This window comes from Planococcus citri, chromosome 2 (genome assembly GCF_950023065.1).
Source record: "Planococcus citri chromosome 2, ihPlaCitr1.1, whole genome shotgun sequence".
NCBI lineage: Eukaryota > Metazoa > Arthropoda > Insecta > Hemiptera > Pseudococcidae > Planococcus > Planococcus citri.
In genome coordinates, this window is record NC_088678.1 from 8936555 (window position 1) to 8960889 (window position 24335).

Here is a 24335-nt window from a genome sequence, read left to right on the forward strand (position 1 = left end):
CTCACAAATTACTAATTTTTACTCAAATTATCAAATTTTTGATTTAAAATTTAGTGAATGCATCGAGCGAGCCATCGAGCTATCAAATGCAATTCATGCTAGTGTAGCCATTTCATGGATATAACCATAATTTTACATTGTTGAGTTTTTGGTTTTTTGCACTTCCTAATTTTTTTTTCTGATTTTGCTGGTAGGGGCAAACGTATTTTTTTTTTGATTTTGCTACCTGGGCAAACAGCCTTTCTAGCCGGGGCATTGCCCCGGCTGCCCCTACGCTGGCTACGGGCCTGTTCCTCGTAGGTATCATTCACCTTCTCTATTCTGCCTACTTTTCTCAATTTAAACGTTGGTAATTAATTTTTGATTATTTAAAATCTATTAATAAATGATTACCTACTGTACTTGATTTGGCCACGAGGCGTAATGTGAATGGCAATTCGTTAAAAGAATATTTCATTCTTTGCAAGTTTCCTTTTTTACATTTCAACTCTCTGGTTTGTATTTTTTTTGTACTTTTTATTCTTTTTTTTTTTTTTTTTTTTTTTTTTTTTGATGCCCTTCACCTCTACAGTGATAAATTTTACCTTTCAGGGACGTGCTCAGTATTTTGGGGGCCTTGAAAATTTTAAAATAAACGCCAATAAAAATTTTGTATATAATTTGCCCCAGAAATTTCAAGAATACAATCAACTTAACATGATACATCACCTTAAATTCTTTAATGGATAATTTTTCTTTATTTGAATTTTACATATACGAGCACTTGCTTAAATTTATTGATAATTGAAATTGTTCATAAATATAGCAAATACAGTTTCAATTTTAATTACAATAATTACCTATTTGATCTTTAAATTCTATTTATAGTAGGTAGGTATTTCACATAATTTTATTAATTAAAAACTTTAATCTGCAAGTATTAATTTAAAAACAAATACATAGGTATGTACCTAATGTACTAACTAAAATACTTACCGATCTGCTTCTACATTTATGTGGGGCGAGTGAATGAATTTGGCCAGTAGTTTGCAGTTGTCACCTTCTGCAATGAAAACAAATTGTGTATTAGATACAAAAGTAGATAATTCGTTTAAGATAATTGCTCCTTACTTCAAACCATTTTTTTGATTTAAAAAAAATTTTCAGCAATTTTTTGGAAAATCTTTGGGAATTTTTTGAAATTTTTTTCTCATTTTGTTGGGAAATTTTTTCATATTTTTTGGGAAAAATTTTTTCAAATTTTTTGAAGAAAATTTTGTAGACTTGTAGTCGGAGAGCGCACATAAGGATCTATTGCATTCCCCCACCCCGATCCTCCGAGACGAATTTTAGTGAGACTCCTAAGGAACATTTCTATCCCTTGTCCTCAAAAAAAAGTGGACCCACGTACAAAATGGCGGCCATATTGATTGACAGGTCAGCCGAAATCGCAGATTTTGCGTTCCAACATAGGACTTGTACAATATATTTAAACCGTACAAAAATAGATCTAAAGAGCAGGCAAAAATTAGCCTCCTGTCAAAATTTCAAGTGCTAAAGTGTTTTTTTTTTTTTAAATTTTTGGTGCATTTTTGAAAATCAAATTTGGGCTAAAAATGAGGGGAAAAAATCAAAATTTTACTAAATTGACAGAGAAAGCTGAAATTTAGGATATACCCTATTTTCGACATGCCAGATCGATTGCAAACTGTTTCAAGTCGTTTTGAGCAGTTCTGGAGCCTCCAGCAGATTTTTGAAACTCGAAATTCCGACAAAATTTCATCAAATTGAGTTGGAAAGTCGAAATTTATTCTGCAGACTGATTTCAATAGATGGGTTTAAAGTCGTTTTGGAGCCTCCAGCAGCTTTTTGAAACTTACTGGAGCCTCCAGTAGATTTTTAAAACCAAAAATTTTCCAAAATTTCATCAAATGGAGATGGAAAGCCAAAATTCATTCTGCAAACTACATAATTGCAATACGCCACGAAGTCAATTGCAGGTGGATTCTAAGTCGTTTTGGAGCCTCCAGTAGATTTTAGAAACTTGACATTTTTCCGAAATTTCATCAAAAATGGAGATGGAAAGCCAAAATTTTCTCTGCACTACAATTTTAACGCCCTCTGGAGATGACTTCAGGTAGGTTCAAGTCATTTTAGAGCGTTCAGCGACTTTTTGAAAATTAGTAGAGTCTCCGCCAGATTTTTTAAACTTGAAATTCCCACAACATTTCATCAAAATGGAGGTAGCGAGCTTAAATTTACTTCGCAAACTAATTTCAATACGATATGAAGTGGACTGCATGGTGGTTTCAAATAATTTTGAAGCTTCCAGCTACTTTTTAGAAATTTCAATTTTCCAAAAAACGCCATACAGCCTTTCAAAAAGTCGCTAGAGGCTCCAAAACGACTTTAAACCCATCGCAGCCGACTTTGTAGCGTATTGAAATCAGTTTGAAGTATGAATTTCGACTTTCCATCTTCATTTGATGAAATTTTGGGAAATTTTAAGTTTTAAAAATCTACTGGAGGTGCCAGTGAGTTTCAAAAAGTTGCTGGAGGCTCCAAAACAACTTGAAACCCACCAGAAGTCGACTTCGTAGCGTATTGAAATTAGTTTGTAGAATGAATTTTGCCTTTCCACCTCCATTTTTGATGAAATTTTGAGAAATTCCAAGTTTTAAAAATCTACTGGAAGCTCCAGTAATTTTCAAAAAGTCGCTGGAAGCTCCAAAATGACTTGAAATCCACCTGTAGTCGACTTCGTAGTGCATTGAAACTATTTTGCAACATGAATTTCTTCTTTATTCCAACTCCATTTTGATGAAATTTTGTGGGAATTTCGAGTTTCAAAAATCTGCTGGAGGCTCCAGAACTGCTCAAAACGGGTTGAAACAGTTTCCATAAAGTGCGTTTTTTGATTTTTGGTGAATTTTTGAAAATCAAATTTAGGCCAAAAATCAAAGTTTTACCAAATTGACCAAGAAAGCTTAAATGTACCCTATTTTCGACATGCCAAATTGATTGGAAACTGTGTCAAAAAGGTTTGAGCAGTTCTGGAGCCTCCAGCAGATTTTTGAAACTCGAAATTTCCACAAAATTTCATCAAAATGGAGTTGAAAAGCTGGAATTTATTCTGTACACTAATTTTAATACGCACGAAGTCAACGACACGGGGATTTCAAGTCGTTTTGAAGCGTTCAGGGACTTTTTGAAAATTCTTGGAGCCTCCAGCAGGTTTTTGAAACTTGAAATGTTCACAAAATTTCATTATATGGAGATGGAAAGCTGAAATGTACACTACACTTCAATTTTAACACTCTCTGAAGACAAATTCAGGTGGGTTCAAGTCATTTTGGAGTCTCCAGCGACTTTTTGAAAATTACTGGAACCTTCAGTAGATTTTTGAAACTTGAAATACTTTTCAAACTAATTTCAATACGATATGATGTCGACTACATGGTGGTTTCAAATCGTTTTGAAGCTACCAGCTACTTTTCGGAAATTTCAATTTATGTACAAAAACGCAATGGGACTTTTCAAAAAGTCGCTGGAGGCTCCAAAACGACTTGAAATCCACCAGCAGTTGACTACGTAGCGTATTGAAATTAGTTTGCAGAATAAATTTCAGTTTTCCAACTCCATTTGACGAAATTTTGGGGAAATTCAAAGTTTCAGAAATCTACTGGAGGCTCCAGTAATTTTCAAAAAGTCGCTGAACGCTCCAAAACGCCTTGAAATCCCCCTGCAGTTGACTTCATAGAGTATTGAAATTAATTTGCAGAGCAAATTTCGGCTATCCAACTCCATTTAATGAAATTATGTGGGAATTTCGAGTTTTAAAAATCTGATGAAGGCTCCAGAACTGCTCAAAACGGTTTGAAGCAGTTTCCAATCGGTTTGGCATGTCAAATGTAGGGTATATTCCAAATTTCAGCTTTCTCAGTCAATTTGGTAAAATTTTGATTTTTCCCCTCATTTTCGGCCTAAATTTGATTTTCAAAAATTCACCAAAAATCGAAAAAGGCACTTTAGCACTTGAAATTTTGAGATTTGATGAATTTTTGCCTGCTATTTTGATCTACTTTTGTACTGTTTGAAAAATTTTCTGCGAGTCCTTATGTTGAAACGCAAAATCTGCGATTTCGGCTCACCTGTCAATCAAAATGGCCGTCATTTTGTAAGTAGGGCCACTTTTTTTCGAGGACAAGCCTAGAAATGCTCTTTAGAACTCCCATTTTAAGAAAAAATTTGTCCCTGAGGATCGACGGGGTTTGCAATGGATCCTTATGCGGGCTCCCCAAACTTACGTTAATTTTTTTTGAAAAGTAGGTAAGTGTTTCGTACTGGAAAACTTTTTTTAAAAACTTGTTTATGAAAAAAATTGATGTTGAAACACGTTTTGAGAAAAACATTTGGAGTTAGAGAAGTGAGTAATGTTCACTAAAAAATTTCAGAGAAAAGTTTTGGAGTTGGGAAAATATCCGAGAAAAACGTCTAGATTTGAATAAAAAACATCATCATTTTCAGAATTGAAAAAATGTCTGACATGAAAAAAAACGTACCTAACCAGCAGACCTGTGGTAAGTATATATGGTACATGACTTACTAATTTATGACAGGTTTGCAGCACGACTCGTTTCTCATTCTCATATTCCGTCACCACTAAAACTACTACATTCACTCTGGGAGTATCATACTCATCTTGATATCTTCCGTGCAAATACCAATCAGCGTACTTTAATGCTTCAGTGGTACCATTTTTCAACATATCTTCGATCATACTCATATTTGGTTTATTTCCTTCACAATATCTTAGTTGAAATATAGTCGCTGCTTTATTACGATGGTGAATAATAAAATCTGGTATTGTTGTATTAGCAAGTTCTTCATACATGCGTGGTAGATCATATAGTTCCATTCCGTTGATGCCCAATTCACTCCAGTTTTGGGTTATTACAGTCATGAACAATCCTCTAAAAAGAGCTTCGTGGGGCCAGCTCCCAGTTCTATTGAAATAAACGTTAATCATTTGTTCGAACGAGAGAGCAAATTCTTTGAAATCTGGGTTTAGACCATGCAAAACTCGGGCCAGTTTATTGCCGCAGTTTTCAATTACGGAGATCCACTGTTCTTGCGTATAAAGTGTATATTGATTTCCTGGAAAACTTATCAGTACAGCTGCAGTAGCATGTTGAGTCCATGTACACTGAATAAGATAATATGAAACCACCGTAACCCATAACTGCGTATGGAACAATCTGCAAAAGTTATAGGTAATATTGTTTTTTAATACCTATTGGTATATTTATGCGCACACAGTTGGCTTAACAATACCCTTAGGTATATCAGAATTTGGGTGGGGAGCCAGATTAATAAACTTCGAATCCCGAACGTTTAACGTAAATTTATTAATGAGTAAAGATCCTTTTGATTAGATTTCCAATAAAATAATCAACTCTTGGAAATTAATCTTGATAAACAACTGTTATCGGTAATGGAAAAAATTGAGATTTTTAATTTCTTTGAATAATTTGGAATTTGTTTTTGGTGGAGATTTCGAGATGAAATTTAATCTATGAGCTTTTACAAATTTAGGATTAAGATGGGCCAAAATCCTTTATTTTAATAGGTATCTAAAATAGTCATTCTTCCCAAAATTAAAATAGGTAAGATATATGGTAGGTATGCACTTACTTATTAGCAGCCATGGCGAGGTTAAACGCAAGAATGGGACTAGGGGAAAACCACCACTTGTCGAACTGATGATAACTGAAAAGGAAAAAAATCATTTACCAAGGTAATGAATACGTTTTATGTAGTTTTAAACATCTGATTGAAGCAAATTTTCTAGAGGTCTTTGAAATACCAATTTTTACCCCAGTGAAGCGAGTTCAAGTTTTGTTTCAAATTTGTATTTCATTGATATTGTTAATGTTGCATAATTTTTATATTTTTATTTTGAAACACATTTGACGTTTGAACAAAATGAACTTTAAAAATTTGTTTAGCCACCTAAATTTTTTAACGCTCGGTGCAGGTTTTTTCTTATTTTTCCGGCTCAAATGCAGTTTTATCCCTATTTCTCGATCGAATATTAAAATTTTCCGCAGAAAAAGTTCAAGAGAAGAACGAAGAACGAGCCAAAAAAATATTAGTACGAACGGTTCTTGTTCTTTTGTTCTCATCAGCTGGATAAACATAATTAAGGAAGTATTTTTGTTCTTGATTCTTAGTTTGGTTCAGGCCTTCAAGGGTTAAAATTTTTGAGAATGATCAATTCATGACCAAAAAATCGATAATTCCAAATGTTAACACAGAAAAAAAACTGAATTCCATGTTTCCAACATGAGAATGAAACTATACAACAAATTCATTAAAATTTATAATTTAAAAAAAAAAAAAATGAAATATGTGAGGAAATTTATAAGAATTTTGATATTTTGACATCATCTCCAACTATTGAAAACTTTGTGAAATTTTCTGAATTTCCTCAACAATTTTACAAAATTCAGGTATAAAATGTCAAAATGTTGAAATGTCTGAATTTTTTGATGAAATTCTAAGGAAATTAAGGTAACCTTATGAAATATCAAAATGTCATTTTTATTTTTCTTTCAATCGTTTTTTGCAGAAGATATCAATCTGTCAGATAATATGTCAAAATTCTAACTTTAAAAACTTTTTGGAATTCTGAGGAAATTTAGAATGTGAAACGTTTTTTGCAGATTTCTGATGAAATAGGTATAAAAAAGTTGGAATTCTAACTTTTTAAAATTTTGTAAAATTCTAAAAATAAAAAATCAGACATTGTTTTTGAATAACTTTTAAGAAACTTGTTAAAATTCTGAGGAAATTTAGATAAGTATCTTGGCATAAAAAAAAACACAGATTCTTTTTCCGTCATGACGGAAATTTCTGAATATTTTTTTTTTAATAGGTAGGTATATGTATTTTGGATACACTTGAGCTAATTTTTTTAGATCATTTGGAGAGAGTAGGAACGTAAGTACATATTTAGGTGTTGAGAAAAAAAATTAAAAATCCAAGTAAATTAAGAAATTGCATCTCAGCCCATTTTTCTTGAATCAAACCTAAAATCTCGCAGACCATCGAAATTTTCTCAATAGGAGTAAAAATTTTATCGTTATCTATATAAATTAGCAATATCCTATAGAATTTAATACTTACCTATCGAATAGTTTCATAATTTATGAAAAAGGATCATAAGAAAAATTTAATACGTACCACGTAAACTTTGAAGACGATTCAATTGAACTTTGGTACCTTAACGAATTTCTTCCCGTGAGCTTATCGGATCCTTTCAGGAAACGTAGGAACCACTTCGATAAAAGCTGCAAGTACGTCTAGTAATCATCGACTAATAAATTACGAGTAAATAATATCACTGGATATTCAAGCTCCTCTACCCCCTTTTTTAAAAAATAGATTTCCTTCCTTAAAAATCCGGAGATAATGGAAATTCATGATAAACACGGATATGTAATTCACATGATAACTTCCTATATATGCGATATAGGTATGCATTTATCTGATTTGTATCTACAAATGATTCCAATTAATTCATTCTAACCAAGTTGGAGCTTCTCAAATTATTTCCAATATATCGTTTTTTTAAATGTTTATTTCGTTTTTTTATCTCGTTGATTAATAAAAAATTAAAATGTTGAAATCGTGCTTCTATCTTTAATCTAAACGCAAATTGAAAACAAGACTGGGATTGGTCTCATTGGCCTCATTTATAACGTCTAGTTTTCAAAATGGCCAAAAAATCGAAAATGAAAAATCCGACTTGTGGCTTCTTTAGTCAGACTAGGTCACATTTATCAAGATTCAAGTCTCATTTTACTTAGTTCTCCGAAGATCTTTTTATCATCATGTTTCTGCTCATGGAAGTTTTTTTCAAAAAATTTTTCCTGCAGTAAGGAAGCAAATTGAGTTGCATATCAATAGAAAAATGGATAAAAAGAGGCGGAAATACATACATAGATGAAAGAATATTCCTTTCTTTGTTAATACGTATTGTAAGTTTACTTTTTACTATCTGGCTTGTATTTTCTTTCCACTTTTTATTTTTTTGTTGAACCACCTACCTTATGTGCCCAATTGCCCATTCACCTCTACAGCGTATCCTTTTCCTTCTTTCAGGAGCATGCTCAGCATTTTGAGGACCGTGTATGCCATTTAAAATTTTGCATGATTTGCCCCTGCTATTTCAAAATGCAACCAACCTAAAATGCTGCGCCACCTTAAATTTTTTAATAATTTTTCTTTATTTGAAATTTACATGCTTAAATTTATTAATTGAAGTTGTTAATAAATTTTATAATAAATACAGTTTAAATAATTGCAATAATTTCATCTTTAAAATTCTATTTATAGTATACTTTGTTTAATTTTTTAAATTGAAAATTCTAATTATCCATTCAAAAACAAGTACATATAAACTAACTAAAAATAGGTACTTATTCACACATTTACGTCGGACGAGTAAATTACCTAATTTGACCAATGGTTCATAGTTGGTAGTTCGGTGAAAAAATCTCTCTGCAATTAAAATAAATTGTGCATTAGATAATTTGTGTAAGATAATTGCCCCTTACTTCAATACCATTTCCTCTCCCCCTAGAATTTCCCATAGAATTTATTTACTTACAATTACCTACAACATTCTGACAATAACAAAACAATTATACGAGTACTTAAGGTGCTCAAAAGAAACAAAAATCAAAGGTACAATGACCAACATTTTCAGGCTTTGTAATCAATGTAATACAATATCCTTCGTCGTCTACTGTTTAATTTTTTATTTCAAGTTAAAGTTTCCCTACATTATTTTTAACTGTAAAATTTTTCTCGTTTTTGTTTTCAAATTTTCTTCAACTTCAAAACTTCTTCTCAGTACTTTTTTCAACTGAAATTTTTCTCTAAAATTCCTCAAAAGCTTTTGCAATTAAATTTTTTCCACGTTTCATGTAAATTTTTTTAAAAAAAAGTAAATAAAAAAATTGCAGGCAATATTTTTGGAAATTTAAAAAAAAATATTCAGGAATTTTTTAATTTTTTGGGGCATTTTGTAAAATTGAAAAAATTGCCCAACATTTTTTTCAAAAGAATTTGTTACCGGGAAAAATTTAGAAAACTTTGTTACCAAATCCATGGCGAAAAAAATTTTTGGGAAAAATTTTGAAGTTGAATAAAAGAGTAGAAATGTTGGCACAAAAAAAATCCGGAGAAATAGTTTGAAGTTGGGAAAACACCCAAAAAAACTTCTACATTTCAAAACGGATACATCTGAAATGAAAAAAAGTAATAGCGAGTAAAAGTACTCGCCTGTGTTTGTACTTACCAATCTATCGGAGGTCTGCAGCACGACTCGTTTCTCATATTCCGTCACCAGTAAAACAATCACTTTTGCACTGGGAGCATTGTACAGATGTTGGTATTTTCCATACAAATACCAATCAGCATATCCTAACGCTTGAGTAGTGGCATTTTTTAACATATCTTCGATCATATTCATATTTAGTGCATTTCCTCTACAATATTTTACTTCGAATATAACCAGTCCACCATTATGTTTTTGAAGAACTACATCTGGGGTTCTTGTATCACCCATGTCTTCGAACTGGTGTTTTATTTCCAGGCGTCTTATGCCGATGTCATATATGTTGTGGTTTATTACCGTTGTCAACAGTGTTTCAAAAGTTTCTTCGCAGGCTTCAGATTCATCCTGGTAGGGCGAGTCAAAATACTTTTTGATCAATTGTTCGAAAGAGAAGGCAAATTGTTTGTAATAATTAGCTGTGTGGGGGTTACGCAAAACTCGTGCCAATTTTACGCCGCAATTTACAAGACACGAGATCCACTGCGCGTTCTTCTCAGCGCCAGATCTAGTTAAGGGAAAGCCTGTTTCAAAAACGCTTGTTTTATATCTATCTGCGACATTCGGTGAAGCTGTAGTAGCATCTTGAGTCGATGTGTACTGAATAACAAATGAAACCGTCATAACCCACATCGGTATATGGAACAATCTGCAAAAATTATAATAGTGTATCAATAGTAATTTATGTGTGCACACTGCACAGTTAGCCTGTCTGAAGGTGCAGGATATAGAAAAGCAACTAGACTTCTTGGTGGCACATGCCCTTAGTGGAAAATGGTGCTTTGGCTCGTTTCTCCACAGAATTAGAAAGAGAATCTCCACTTGAAATGTGGCAGCCCATCAGAGACAGCAGAACACATTCTGACTGAGTGCCATCGATTTGCTGATGGGAGACCCAAAGTCCCCCTATATCCAAAATAATAATACAACGAATAAGTCCCAAAACTAATATTAATTACCCAAATCCAAATTTCACCATTTCCAGCCATTCTGGAGCTTCCAGCGCGATTTTTCAATTTCTCCAGAATTTTGAATTTTCTCCAGAAGGCGTGAATATGAAGTTGGGCAGCTAAAAATCGAGTTGTATATTACACTCGACCTGTTTAACGAGTTTATCCACATTTGAGCCAATTTTGAGAGTGACACCTCAAAAGTATATTTTTGATCAGCTTTTTTAAAATATAAAAAATAAAAAGTTTTCCATTTGTGTGAAAGTTTTCAAAATTCACTCGAATCGCTGTATTTTGTTCAAAACTTACCCCACGAATCCAAATTTCACAATTTCCAGTCATTCTGGAGCCTCCAGCGCGATTTTTTAATTTCTCCATAATTTTGAATTTTCTCCAGAAGGCGTGAATATGAAATTGGGCAGATAAAAATCGAGTTGTATATTACACTCGACCTGTTTAACGAGTTTATCCACATTTGAGCCGATTTTGAGAGTGACACCTCAAAAGTGGATTTTTGATCAGCTTTTTAAAAAATAAAAAATAAAAAAATCAAAAGTTTCCCATTTGTGTGGAAGTTTTCAAAATTCACTCGAACCGCTGTATTTTGTTCAAAACTAACCCCCCCGAATCCAAATTTCACAATTTCCAGTCATTCTGGAGCTTCCAGCGCGATTTTTCAATTTCTCCAGAATTTTGAATTTGCTCCAGAAGGCGTCAATATACAGTTGGGCAGCTAAAAAGCGAGTTGTGTATTATACTCGACCTGTTTAACGAGTTTATTTACATTTGAGCCGATTTTGGGAGTGACACCTCAAAATTGTTTTTTTGACCAGCTTTTTTCAAAATTGAAAAATCCAAAAAATCAAAGTATAACCGTTCGAGAGGAAATTTTTGAAATTTGTGCGAATCGCTGTATTTTGTCCATAATTACATTCTCAAATCAAAATATCACAATTTCCAGCTATTCTGGAGCCTCCAGCGCGATTTTTCAATTTCTCCAGAATTTTGAATTTGCTCCAGAAGGCGTAAATATGCAGTTGGGCAGCTAAAAATCGAGTTGTATATTACACTCGACCTGTTTAACGAGTTTATTCACAATTGAGGCCATATTGAAAGTGACACCTCAAGAGTGGTTTTTTGAGGTGTCACTCTTGCTCCAAAACGGCTGGAAATGGTAGCATTTGCGCTCCGGGGGTTAGTTTTTGAAAAAATACAGCGATTAGTGCAAATTTCAAAAATTTCCTCATAAACGGTTATCTTTTGATTTTTTTGGATTATTTAATTTTGAAAAAAGCTTGTCAAAAAACCAATTTTGAGGTGTCACTCCCAAAATCGGCTCAAATGTGGATAAACTCGTTAAACAGGTCGAGTGTAATATACAACTCGATTCTTAGCTGCCCAACTTCATATTCACGCCTTCTGGAGAAAATTCCAAATTCTGGAGAAATTGGGAAATCGCGCTGGAGGCTCCAGAATGGCTGGAAATGGTGAAATTTGGATTTGGGTAATTAATATTAGTTTTGGGACTTATTTTGACCATTTTTATTGATCAAGTGCGTACTTTTTTAAAAAAAGTATAAATATTGCCAAAAACAGTCAATTTTGAATTTTCAAAAATTCGAAAAATGAACTTGGGCAGCTGACAATTTGGTTTTGGGGTTTTTTAGACTACGCTGTTTCCAAAAATTGCGGTCCCTTTCAAATTGGAGTGTGACACCTCAAGAGGTTCCCCTGAAGTTGATATTTACAATATTAAATATTAAATCTCCCGAGAGTCAGGCAAAAATGAAATCTAAGATGTAATGGACAAGGAGCGCATTTCACTGAAGAGGCAGGTCATACTCATACTGAACCAATGTTATCCAAATATTTCCAAAAAATGTTTCCAAGTGAGCATTTTTTGAAAAAATTTGTCAGTGGTGTCGCGAGCGAGGTCGTACACATTTACATAACGGTATAAATACACTTACTTAATAGCAGCCATGGCGATGTTGAATGTAAGAACGGAACGAGGGGGGAAACCACCACTATATGTCAAACCGATGATAACTGAAAAGGAAAGAACTTTGGTAACGAATTTCTTCACGTGAGCTTTTCGGCCCATGTAGAAAAAACCTACTAGTTTTAAATATAAAGAATCAGTAGTGTTTACTAATTGGTTTTTGCCAGTAGTGATCCATTACTACTACTTGTGAGTGGGTTTCCCTGTAGTGAAAAATCAGTGGAACAACTGTAGTTGTCCCAGTAATTTTCCCTATAGGAAAATGTCATTAGTTAGTAGTGTAGTAGAGAATCACCACTGGCAAAAACCAATTAGGAAACACTACTGATAAGGTAGTAGTGTTGACAGTGAAGATTCACTACTAGGGAAATAGTGTAGTAAAAAATCACTATTGGCAAAAACCTACTTGCAGTAGGTAGGTGCCAATACCTACAGGGTAGTAGTGAATCACTACAGGAAACACTATTTTTGTTTACAATGGTGGTGTTCTACTACATTCAGAAGTGGTGATCACTACTGGCACTTACCTACTTGGAATCACCTCTGATTTGTCCTTCTGTATCCTACTGTATTTCTCTACTGATGAGGAATACTGCTACTTACTTACCATGGTTTAGAGGAGCACACCACCAGTGCTGGTGACTAAAGTACACCTAAATGATGCATATATGCCGATCGAGCCCCATTCAGGGAAGAAATTTTTTTAAACCAATTTTAAGTTATTTGTCTTGGTAAAAACATGAATATGTGGGGAATAATTTTCCAAATTTTTTGAGATGTGTTTGAGCTGTTTAAGTCAAGTTTATACTTGAGTAAGAAATTATTTTTTGGAAAAAAAATAAGAAATAGTTATGTGATGTTATTATCTGCCTATTAGATCTATACTTTTTCAAAAAAATTGTCAGTTTAATGGGGGAAAAAAGTTCAACTTATAAATTTCAAATCAGATTTATCACTCTTTTTAAAAAATCATGATTTTCCTCAAATTTATCCTAACAAATAATGCTGATTTTCGAAGTAAAATTTACAGATGCAGATGGAAACGAAGAGGCAAGTTGATAGAAATTTATAGAAAAATTCTATCAATTGGTGAAAATTAATTTTTTAATTCTTTTCTGAATTTTTTCATAAGACTATCAAAGAAAAATTTCCTTTTCTTAACAACTTCAATGGCTCATAAAGAAAAACATACCTACCTAAACATCTCAACTGAATTAAAATAAAATTGGGTAAACTAGCAATGCTGGTGTTTTATATTTTTATTAAATTTCATTTTAGGGGGTGTTTCAGGGAATTTTATTGAAGTTTGAAATCGGATGCTATTTCTAGATGCAGTGGCATCAGAATTTTTCAAAAGAAAAAAATTTTTATGGAAAATGAATTAATTTTAATTTTTAATCTTATTCATAAATTTCTTTTGAGAATTAAATTTTTTTCACACTTGGTAATTTCTCAATTATTATTCTTACTTGCCTACATTCTCCTTCAAATTTCATAATGAAATTTCCAATTTATTTTCAAAATCATTATGCTTTTTCTCCTTGCATAAAATTTTATTTTATTTAAAACAGAAATTTTATAATTTCCAAATAACATAAAAATTTTGTTCTCAAAAAAAAAATCAATTTCAATTTTTGTAATTACCAGTTGGTTATTATTTTTATGAAATTAAAATTCCAAAATTAAATTTGATCAGAAAAAAAAACAAGTCATCTTAACATACACTTTATTCCAATTTTATTGGAATAAGGAATAAAAAATTTTCCTTGTGAGCTGTTGAAATTCTTGAAGAAAAGGATCAATGAAATTTTGTTTTTTGGAGCATTAAATTTTTTCTTTGAGAATCTTGGTTATAAAATTGAGAAAAAGACTAGTGTTTCAACACAGAGCACTCATAAAAAACTACTGCTAACAATAGGTTTTGTTGTGTGGGTGAAAATTACTATACATAATTAGTGACACTTTACTACTCAATATCCTATACATCAGTGGTGTGTGGTGGCATTCCTACTCCCCGCAGTAAGGCTGTTTAAAGTTTTTATGACACATCAGCAGTGTGTAGTGTAACATCACTCTACAATTAGTGACGCTTCACTGCTCAATATCCTATCAGCAGTAGTGTTTGGTGAAATCTCTACTCCTAGAAGTAAGGTTGCAAAAAGTTTTTACCTACACACATGTAGTGTGTAGGTAAACATCACTCTACATATTAGTGATATTTCACCACTAAACGTCATACACATCAGTAGTGTGTGGTGAAATCTTACTCCTGGCAGTAAGGTTGCAAAAAGTTTTTACCTACATACTACCAGTCTGTAGGACATGGAGTGGTGAAGTGTTACTGATATGTGGTGAAAACCTACTCACCAGCCTACTGTAAGTATTGATTGTCACTCACTCACCACTGGTGTGTGGAGTGTTCACTAGTGGAGTGTCACTGATGCATAGTGGATTACCACCACATCACCACTACTATGTAGTGAAACACTGCAGGGTAGTAAAGAATGCAGTATTGAAGCACCACTGGTGTGTGATGAATAACTACTGACAAACTACTGCTGTGTAGTATAATACTACATAAGTCAGTAGGTTTTCAGTAGGTTTTTTCTACGTGGGGGATCCTTTCAGGAAAACGTATGAGTAGGTACCACTTCGATAAGAGCTGCAAGTACGTTGAGTGATCATCAACTAATAAACTACGAGTAAATCCCTATCACTGGATATTCAAGTTCCTCTACCTCCTTTTTTTCTAAAAAAGATTTCCTTCCTTAAAAATTCGGAGATAATGGGAATTCATGATAAACACGGATATGTAATTCACATGATAACTTCCTATGTATGCATATGCATTTATCTGATTTGTATCTACAAATATTTCCAATTAATTCATTCCAATATCTCGTTTTTCAAAAAATGTTTATTTCATTTCTTTATCTCGTTTATTTAAAAAAAATTAAAATGTTGAAATCGTGCTTCTATCTTTAGTCTAAATGCGAATTGAAAACAAGGCTGGGATTGGTCTCATTGGCCTCATTATGACGTCTAGTTTTCAAAATGGCCAAAAAATCGAAAATGAAAAATCCGACTTGTGGCTTCTTTAGTCATATGTACTAGGTCACGTTTATCAAAATTCAAATAAGTATCATTTTACTTGGTTCTCCGAAGTTTTTTTTTTACCATAACTTGATATTTCGGCTCATGGGATTTTTTTTCAAAAAATTTCTCCTGGAGTAAGGAAGCAAATTGAATTGCAATAGAAAAATGGAGAAAAAAAGGCAAAAATATTTCAAATTGGTATTTTCGCATTTGCATCTAGGGCATACTTGAAGGCCAGAAATTAAATTTCAGGCTAAAGTAAGTTTGATCCTTACCATCATAATACATGGAAAAAACACGTTTTTCAACATTGTTCATTTCTTTTGGCCATGTTGCACCTCTTTTCGGGGATTCGAATTAATTTTTATATGGTACTTACCCAATGGTATAATGAATTAAAAAATTTCGCCTTGACCTCGTCTTGTTTAATGTTTTAGAAAAGTGTAAAAATTAAAAATGGTATTTTTCATGTAGAGCAACAGTGTTCATAAATATTGTTTTTGTCATCATTCAGCTGGCTCAAATCGTTGCAATTTTTTCAAAATTTGTTGCCAATGCAATATTTTTGCAGGAGCACTGGTTATTAATAATTATAATAGACCCCTTTGATTTATTCTGTCTGTACAGGGGCATTGCGAGCTAGAAATGTATTTGCCTGCGAGGATAATATTGCATAAAACTCGATCAAATAAAATATTAGTGTACAAACTTTCCATTTCTAAACTTATAATTTTATTCTTTATAATCATTAAGTATATACAGACACGTTTGATTTTACTAACAGGAAATCGCAGGTGAATCCGAATTGATTTAGAGCACCTCGAGCACAATCGTCTAATTTGAGAGTTTATAATTATCCGCTCAAAAGGGTGGTACCGAAGTGACCTAAAAATATCACTGATTCGATGATAAAGATAGACTGATTTGTTTTTAATGTTTTTCAACGTATGGTAGTGAGTTTTATTACTTTAATGAATGTGAGATTATAGCTATAAACGATGCTAAAAGCCATGATACGTGTACAGATATCGAGTTAAAAGAATTTACAAATTATTTACTTTGAGGAGCAGCGAAGCTAAGTTTTGTACTTTATGCAAAACTTAACCCTGCTCCTCATCTACCAACAATTTTTCATATTTTGAAGCCTTTAGTTCACAAGATTAAGATCGTTCAACTTTGGTAGGTAGTTTTCATAGGTAGGTGGCAGATCATATAGTGAAAACCATTTGCGTCCTCTTCAAAAGATATCAGTATTACCAGCAAAAGCTTTTGGATGATTGGGTCGTAGGCATACGACATTTCATAGGTACATATTATCCGAGTGTTGGTTTTATTTTCCCGCAAGACTCGCTTTACTTTAGATGAAATTTCAAATGTATCTTATCCAATACTTCATATTTTTCTGCCCAGTTCACAGTGCAGTACTTGTCATCTCGCAACAATCAAAAATTACCTGCAACAACGCAATATTCTCACAATCAGTTCTACACAGACATTACCTAAAATAGCAACATAATTGAATAGCAGATAACTTTTGATCACACTTTGCAAAGTTACTCGTATCCATCAAAGTGAATAACCTACTCCTAAAGAACCTTCTACGTATGTAGGTATCTATGTATTTGAAAAAGAACTGTCGAGCTACATTGAATAGAGTACCTACAAATGAAAATTATAGGGACTAGCTCTGTAGACGTTTTGTGAGATGTGTTCTAACACCCCCCTCCCCCTACAACCACTCAGAAACAGTTGGAAATCCAACAGAAGATGACTGACTGAGGGACTATGACGGGCTGCTATCTGACACATATTTCTATAAAATAAAATACTTACTACTTTATCTAATAGGGAAGGTACATAAGTTCATACATGAATATATTAGCTAGCTATTAATCTTACCAAATCTGAATCTTCAATTTTCAAAGCCAACTTATTAACTTCCAAGCGGTTTTCCATAATTGTGTGATTAACGGAATCTTGATCTCCTTTTGCGCAAACATCCATTGAAAGACACGTACCTAATTCTTTTCCCTCATCAGGTCGATCCTATAAATCCTAGAAAAACTCGCTGAAAATTCGTAAATAGATCATTTAAAGCCATCTTTGCTGTTTTTTGTAATCTTTACAAAAAAAAAATTAGTACCTACAAGGGAAGATGGCGTTATTTGTTTTCAAACAATTGTGCCACTTATGATTTAATATGTACCTATATGAATAGCGTAATATTGTATGGTTATACTTACAGATATAGATCCAATCCAAAAGTGCTTTCTTAAAAAATGAATAATGTTGATGTGGACATGCTTCAACTAAGCCTATAGATTTCAAAGTGTACTGCACACATCCTCGAATAACTTTAGTTAGAAATGTGGCGTTCGGCTATTACCTATAATTTAAACTGTGGATGAATCCGACAGCCCTGTACAGTGTACACCCAACTTTCAACGCGGAATAAGTTAATCTTTTTCAGTCCATTCCGATTAAATTTTTTATAGATTTTATTAGTATCGGTTGAAGTCTTGTCTGATTACACTATTTTAATTAATACACCATATGGATGGAGTTTATCAATAAGTAAAGTTTAACTGATACCAGAGAATATTGATTCAATTTTAAATAAAAGTAGGTACGTCTTTATAAAATTGAGATATGAAAAAAAGTCCAGATATGGGAAGATGAGGGTACAATTTAGCTTATTGAAAAAATAATTTTTTGAACGTCTAGATATCCCCTTTCTCCTTCCACAAAAAAAAAAAAAAAAAAAAAAAAAAACACAAAAAGCTGATGTAGAAATAAATACCTACCTATGCATTTGAACTGGTACGAAACTTTCTGAAGCATACTGTTATATTCCCCAGATTCGATTAATAAAGTTTGAAATAAAACCTTACAGTTAGATAAAGTTCAAAATGTTAAAAAAAAAAATTGGTTTCAAATCCCTTATCGGTTTCCAATCTGTTTTTGGTGAGCAGATTCGAGAGATCAAAAATGGAGTATTTTTAGCTTTCTTTACTGTTTCAATTTAATAAAATTTAGATTTTTCACATTTATGTCCAAAATTTGATTTTTAAAAATTTACCAGAAATTGAAAAATGAACTTCAGTAACTGAAGTTTTAGCTGGTGATGTACTGCATGATCATTCGATTTGGATTTTTCAATTCATTGCATTTCGATCCTCAAGTTCGAAAACTTCTATAGTTCATCCAGTCTATATCAGAGCCTCTAGCAAGTTTTTAGTCTTCTCCGGAAATTTCAAACTGCTATGGGATGTTCAAACGGAGACTCTGGAATTTTGATGATAATCGCCAAAAATAGTCTAGTGGGTAATTAAGAAAAAAAAATCAAAATTATATCACACTAACGTAAAAGCATAAAATTTGGATTATGCCCTATTTTTGGACCTCACAAGTCGATTGACGACAGTTTCGAGTCGTTCTGAAGCCTCCAGCTAATTTTCCAATTTCTCAGTTTTCAAAAAATAAAATAAAAAATCGTATAAATAGGGTTGAAATAGAATTCAGCACCTAACTATAACCTCTTTCTGTATGGCCCTTCGATCGATTGAGGCAGATATATTCAAAATCTGTTCATACCGATTCAAATGCAATATTTTTTCCAGCGAGACAGCAATTATGCTTGAAAAAAAAATGAAAAATTTACGGTTCAACAACGAGTGAACGAAAAATACTGAAATAAAGCTTGTTCTCTATTTTCGACCTTCTTGAGTCGATAAATTTTGGTTTCGAGCTGTCCTAAAACCTTCAAAAAATTTCCGGATTCCATTCTCCAGTTTTCGAAAAAAAAAACTAAAATTGGGTCGAAATGAAATTCGGCTCTTATAAACTTGAATTTACCACTCTAGGGGATTGAAAATAGGGTACAAACCAAATTTCAATTTTTTTTTTGATCATTTAGTCGCAAAAATGAATTTTTCATTTTTTTCCAAAAATAATCGTTCGTGAAGATTTTAGTTTCGAATCGGCACAAACATATAGTAAGTATATAAAAATACATAGAGAAATTTTTGATCGAAAAAGAAATAACTTCCAGTTTGAATGCTGCCGAATTCCATTTTGATCCATTTTATGGGGGTCATTCCATGTCAACTCACAAGGGAGGTGCCCCAGGTGACATGCACCGATTTAAATGATTCTTGCACCATTGGATAGAGGACATCGAACATAGTCTACCACAAAATTTTCAGCTGCTGAAGTTGATATTTGAGCCCTCCAGGGCGATTTTTTGATTTTCACAATGCAATTTGGAAAAATTGGCCAAAAATAGTCGGCGGAGGTCGCATACCAAAACCTTCAATATTATTTGGGCATTTCAATACATATGATGAGACTAGCCCACGGTGAAATTTTCAGCTGCTGAAGTTGATATTTGACCATTCCAGGGCGATTTTTCTATTTTCACAATTGCTATGTGAAAATCGAAAAATTGCTCTGAAAAATCGAAATATCAACTTCAGCAGCTGAAAATTTTGTGGTAGACTATGTTCGATGTCCTCTATCCAATGCTGCAAGAATCATTAAAATCGGTGCATGTCACCTGGGCACCTCCCTTGTCAGCCAAAAAAAGGCGATTTTGAAAGTCATGTCTTTCGATTTCGCACAAATTTTTTTTACAATATATACCCATCCAGTAAGTAAGAACCCCGCAATTAGTTTTGTCCTAGCCACCTCAGGGGGTGGGTGGGGGGGTTTTCCATTATTTTCACATTGTCTCGAGGTACTCGACTTCAGCAGCCCATTCCCCTAAAACTATGATATTTTGATCGAAACTGATTTCACAGTTTGAAAGGGCATTGCATTTAGAACTTTTTAAGCATATTGAAATTTTCAAAAGTTGAAAGTTGAACTTTCAAATTTCAAAATGGCGCTGTAAGTGGGAGCTATACCATTTAAAATTTTGAAAAAATTTCCCTAGATGAACCTTTTGATGCTTTTTAGAAACATTCAAGTTTTAAGATGGGATCTCTTGATGTAGGGGGAGCACCCCCACCTCCAATTTTGGATTAAACTTTCAAAAGAAAATCTAGGGCATGTGATATATCGTATTCTATGGTTTTGGTCACGTTGAACACAAATATGACGTCAGATTTTCGATAGGACCCCATCCATGGCCCCCAGAACCTCCTCAAAGGTGGTAAAAGTTCAAAAGAGTGTTTGTTCGTGCGACACATGGAATAGTATGAATTTTTGGTGATGCTGAACACGAATATGACGTCAGATTTTTGATTGGACCCTATCCACGGCCCCCACCGTTTTTTTGAACTTTTACCTATCGAGGGAGGTTCTGGGGGTCACGGGTGAGGTCGATTTAAGAAACTATGGCAATATTCGTGTTCAGCGATATCGAAAACATACTATTTCATGTGTCACACGAATGTAATCTTTTTTTGGGGGGATCCACTTTGGGGAGGTGTTGGGGGCCGTGGGCGGGTCCAATCAAAAATCTGACGTCATATTCGTGCTCAGCGTCACCAAAAACATACTATTCCATGTGTTGCACGAAGAAAACACTTTTTTGAACTTTTACCCCCTTTAGGGAGGTGCTGGGGGCCATGGATGGGGTTCTATCAAAAATCGGACGTCATATTCGTGTTCAGCGTCACCAAAAACATAGAATTCGATACATCACATGCCCTAGATTTTCTTCTGAAAGTTTTACTCAAAATTAGGGGGGTGCTCCCCTCCATCAAGAGGTCCTATCTCAAAACTTGAATATTTTGAAAAAGCATCAAAAGATACATCTATGGAAATTTTTTCAAAATTTTAAATGGTAGCTCCCACTTACAGCGCCATTTTGAATTTTGAACTTCCAATTTGAAAGTTCAACTTTTAAATTTTGAAAATTTCAAAATGCTTAAAAAGTTTTAAATGCAATGCCTCTTCGAACTGTGAAATCAGTTTTGATCAAAGTATCATAGTTTTGGAGGAATGGACTGCTTAAGTTGAGTATCTCGAGACAATGTGAAATTAATGGAAGCCCCCCCACATCCGCCCCCTGAGGGAGCTAGGACCAAACTAATTGCGAGGTTCTTACTTACTGAATGGGTATCTATATATTAAAATTATGACCGGATTTTTGTAATACTGAGATCTCCGGAACGGCTGAACCGATTTTGATCGACAAAGTCTCAAAAAAAAGCTTTTGACCCGTAGATGTGCAGGTTTTTATCAAAAGTTCAAAAAGTTGCGCCGTAAAGCTCAAAAAAGCTCAATAATTGATTTTAGCCTATACGTAGCGCATTCAACGTATACAGAGAAGTACGTATATTATACCTTGAAAGAGCATCGAAAGAAGTGTAATGTTGAAGAAAAAAGTTTTCAAATAAGTTGCGCCTTAAAGCTCAAAAAAGCTCAATAATTGAATTTAGCCTATACGTAGCGCAGTTAATGTATACAGAGAAGTACGTATATTATACCTTGAAAGAGCACCGGAAGAAGTCTAATGTCGAAGAAAAAAGTTTACAAGAAAGTTGCGCCTTAAAGCTCAAAAAAGCTCAATAAATTGATTTTAGCCTATATTTAGCGTATTTGACGTATGTAGAGAAGTATGTATATTATATCTTGAAAGAGCATCGAAAGAAGTCTAATATCGAAGAAAAAAGTTTACAAAAAAGTTGCGCCTTAAAGCTCAAAAAAGCTCAATAATTGATTTTAGCCTATATTTAGCGTATTTGACGTGTGTAGAGAAGTATGTATATTATATCTTGAAAGAGCATCGAAAGAAGTCGAATGTTGAAGAAAAATGTTTACAAAAAAAGCTGTGCTGTAAAAAGCTCAAAAAAAGCTCAATTATGACCAGATTCTTTTGACTCTAAGATCTCAGCAACGGCTGAACCGATTTTGCTCTACGATGTCTCAAAAAACAGCTTTTGACCCATAGATGTGCAGGTTTTAATTAAAAGTTCAAAAAGTTGCGCCGTAAAGCTCAAAAAAGCTCAATAATTGATTTTAGCCTATACGTAGTGCATTCAATGTATACACAGTAGTACGTATATTATACCTTGAAAGAGCATCAAAAGAAGTCAAATGTGTAAGAAAACATTTCACAAAAAAGTTGCGCCTCAAGCTCAAAAAAGCTCAATAATTGATGTTAACTCTATAGTCAAAGCCTTCAACGTATATAAAGAAGTACCTACGTACTATATTATGTACTTTGAAAGAGCATCACAAAAAGACAAATCTTGAAGAAAAAAAGTTTAAAAAAGTTCCAGGTCAAAGCTAAGTGAATGCTTGAAAGTTTTGAATTATGACCTGATTCTTTTGTCGGTGAGATCTTAGCAACTGCTGAACTAATTTTGATAAATGACATATCGAGAAAGGTTTTGAAGTGTACCTAAATGTGCAGGTTCATGTTGAAAGTTCAAACAGTTACACTATAAGCTCAAAAAAGCTCAATAATCAATTATGCCATATTCGGTGGGTACACTAAGTACCTACATTGTACCTCAAAAAGTCTCCGCGGAAGAAAACTTATGACAAAAAAAAACTTTCAAAAGTTGAAAGTTGTGGTCATGCAGTATTTGATCTTATTTGATGTGTAAAAAAATTATACAGATTGTACCTACCTTGAAAAAGCACAGTGAAAAAACCATTCTAGACTGTAAAAAGCTTTTAAAAATTGTTGGCAAAAGTTCAGCGAAAGTTTAAAAGTTCATTATGAGTTGGTTTTTTGTCACAGCAAGATCTCTGCAACAGCTGAACCGATTTTGATAAACAGCCGCTTGATAGAAAGGTTTTGAATAGTACATAGATATGCAGGTTTATGTTGAAAGTTCAACAATTTTCTCCATGAGCTAAAAAAAGCTTGAAAACCATTTACTAAATTTTGAAATGTGAAACGAAGTTACGACAAAAAGTTGATTTTATAATAAAAAAACATTCAGGGTGCATCGTCAACATTACCTCATGTCATGAACTTTAAAGCTTTCGCTGAACTTTTACCATAAACATGAGTTTTTTTCTGTTAAAAATTGTTTTTCAACTTAGATCTTTCAGGGTACAGGATAAGTATTTTTGTCTGCCCATCAAATGTTTTTTCAGCTTACTACAAAATTTTTTGTGCTTTCAACATAAGCTTGCACATCTACACTTCAAAGCCTTTTTACTGAGAGGTTGTTATTTTAGGTCAAATACCACATGTCAAGAAGTTTTGAGCTTTCGCTTAGCTTTTTTTCAGAAATTTTCAAAAGTTGATGGTAAAAGTTAAGCGAAACCTCAAAATTTTTTGACATGAGATATTTGATCATATACGTATATGCAAGGTTGAATGTATTCACCAATTTATGCAGAGGGTGCAGCTAGGGTGCAGCAGATTGAGTCATTTGATTCGAGACTTTGATAATCTTAGCAAACAGAAAAAGAACTACTAAAATTTTTGGTAATTTCTGATAAAAAATGATTTTTTTAAAACTAAAAAACAAAACATTTTTGTAAATTAAAAAGAAACAAGATTGTTGATTTGGTAAAAAAAGAAATTCTCAATTTTAGCAAAAAGTAGCAAGTTTGGTAGTTATCTACAAAAAAAAAATACGACGTTTACATTTTTTGCAATTATTTTTGTTGCTTTTATTAGGTAAAACTATAGGGTAAAAAACAAGTTTTTTTTGATATTTTTGGTAAGAGTTTGCAATGTTGCCAAAAAGTTATCATTTTTTTAGACTTTTTAAGAAATGAAACCAGGACTTTTCGCCAATTGTTGGAAAGAGTGATAATACTTTTTCGCAACTTTTATTGAAAAACTGGACATTATTTTGATTTTTGATGAGAGTGATTGAGTGTTTTTAGAGTACATTTGGGGAGAAAGCGACGCTTTGGGGTAAATTTTCGACTTTTGGTGATGACAGTTGAAATAAGTAGGTACATATTGGAATTTTTTGCGATAAAACAA

The 24335-nt window shown here is 33.2% G+C and overlaps 2 protein-coding genes across 3 annotated transcripts; both read right to left on the bottom strand.

Annotated features, from left to right (window-relative positions):
* Positions 1–663: 663 nt before the first annotated feature.
* Positions 664–7340, bottom strand: LOC135834524 (uncharacterized). The gene is made up of 4 exons (XM_065348451.1): positions 7225–7340; positions 5674–5748; positions 4586–5237; positions 664–1042 (listed from the first exon to the last, which is right to left on the bottom strand). Exons 2-4 carry the CDS (start codon positions 5685–5687, stop codon positions 992–994), a joined length of 717 nt encoding a protein of 238 aa, XP_065204523.1. The 5' UTR covers positions 5688–5748; positions 7225–7340; the 3' UTR covers positions 664–991.
* Positions 7341–8324: 984 nt separating this feature from the next.
* Positions 8325–19291, bottom strand: LOC135834523 (uncharacterized). Of its 2 annotated transcripts, XM_065348450.1 has the most exons (5): positions 17674–19291; positions 17330–17498; positions 12303–12381; positions 9347–10031; positions 8325–8544 (listed from the first exon to the last, which is right to left on the bottom strand). In XM_065348450.1, the coding sequence occupies exons 3-5, from the start codon at positions 12314–12316 to the stop codon at positions 8497–8499; spliced, it is 747 nt and encodes a 248-aa protein (XP_065204522.1). In that variant the 5' UTR covers positions 12317–12381; positions 17330–17498; positions 17674–19291; the 3' UTR covers positions 8325–8496. The 2 variants fall into 2 exon arrangements, 1 of the variants encoding a protein (XP_065204522.1); XR_010556687.1 differs by lacking the exons at positions 8325–8544; positions 9347–10031; positions 12303–12381 and adding an exon at positions 16140–16883 and having other exon boundaries at positions 17674–17925.
* Positions 19292–24335: the final 5044 nt, after the last annotated feature.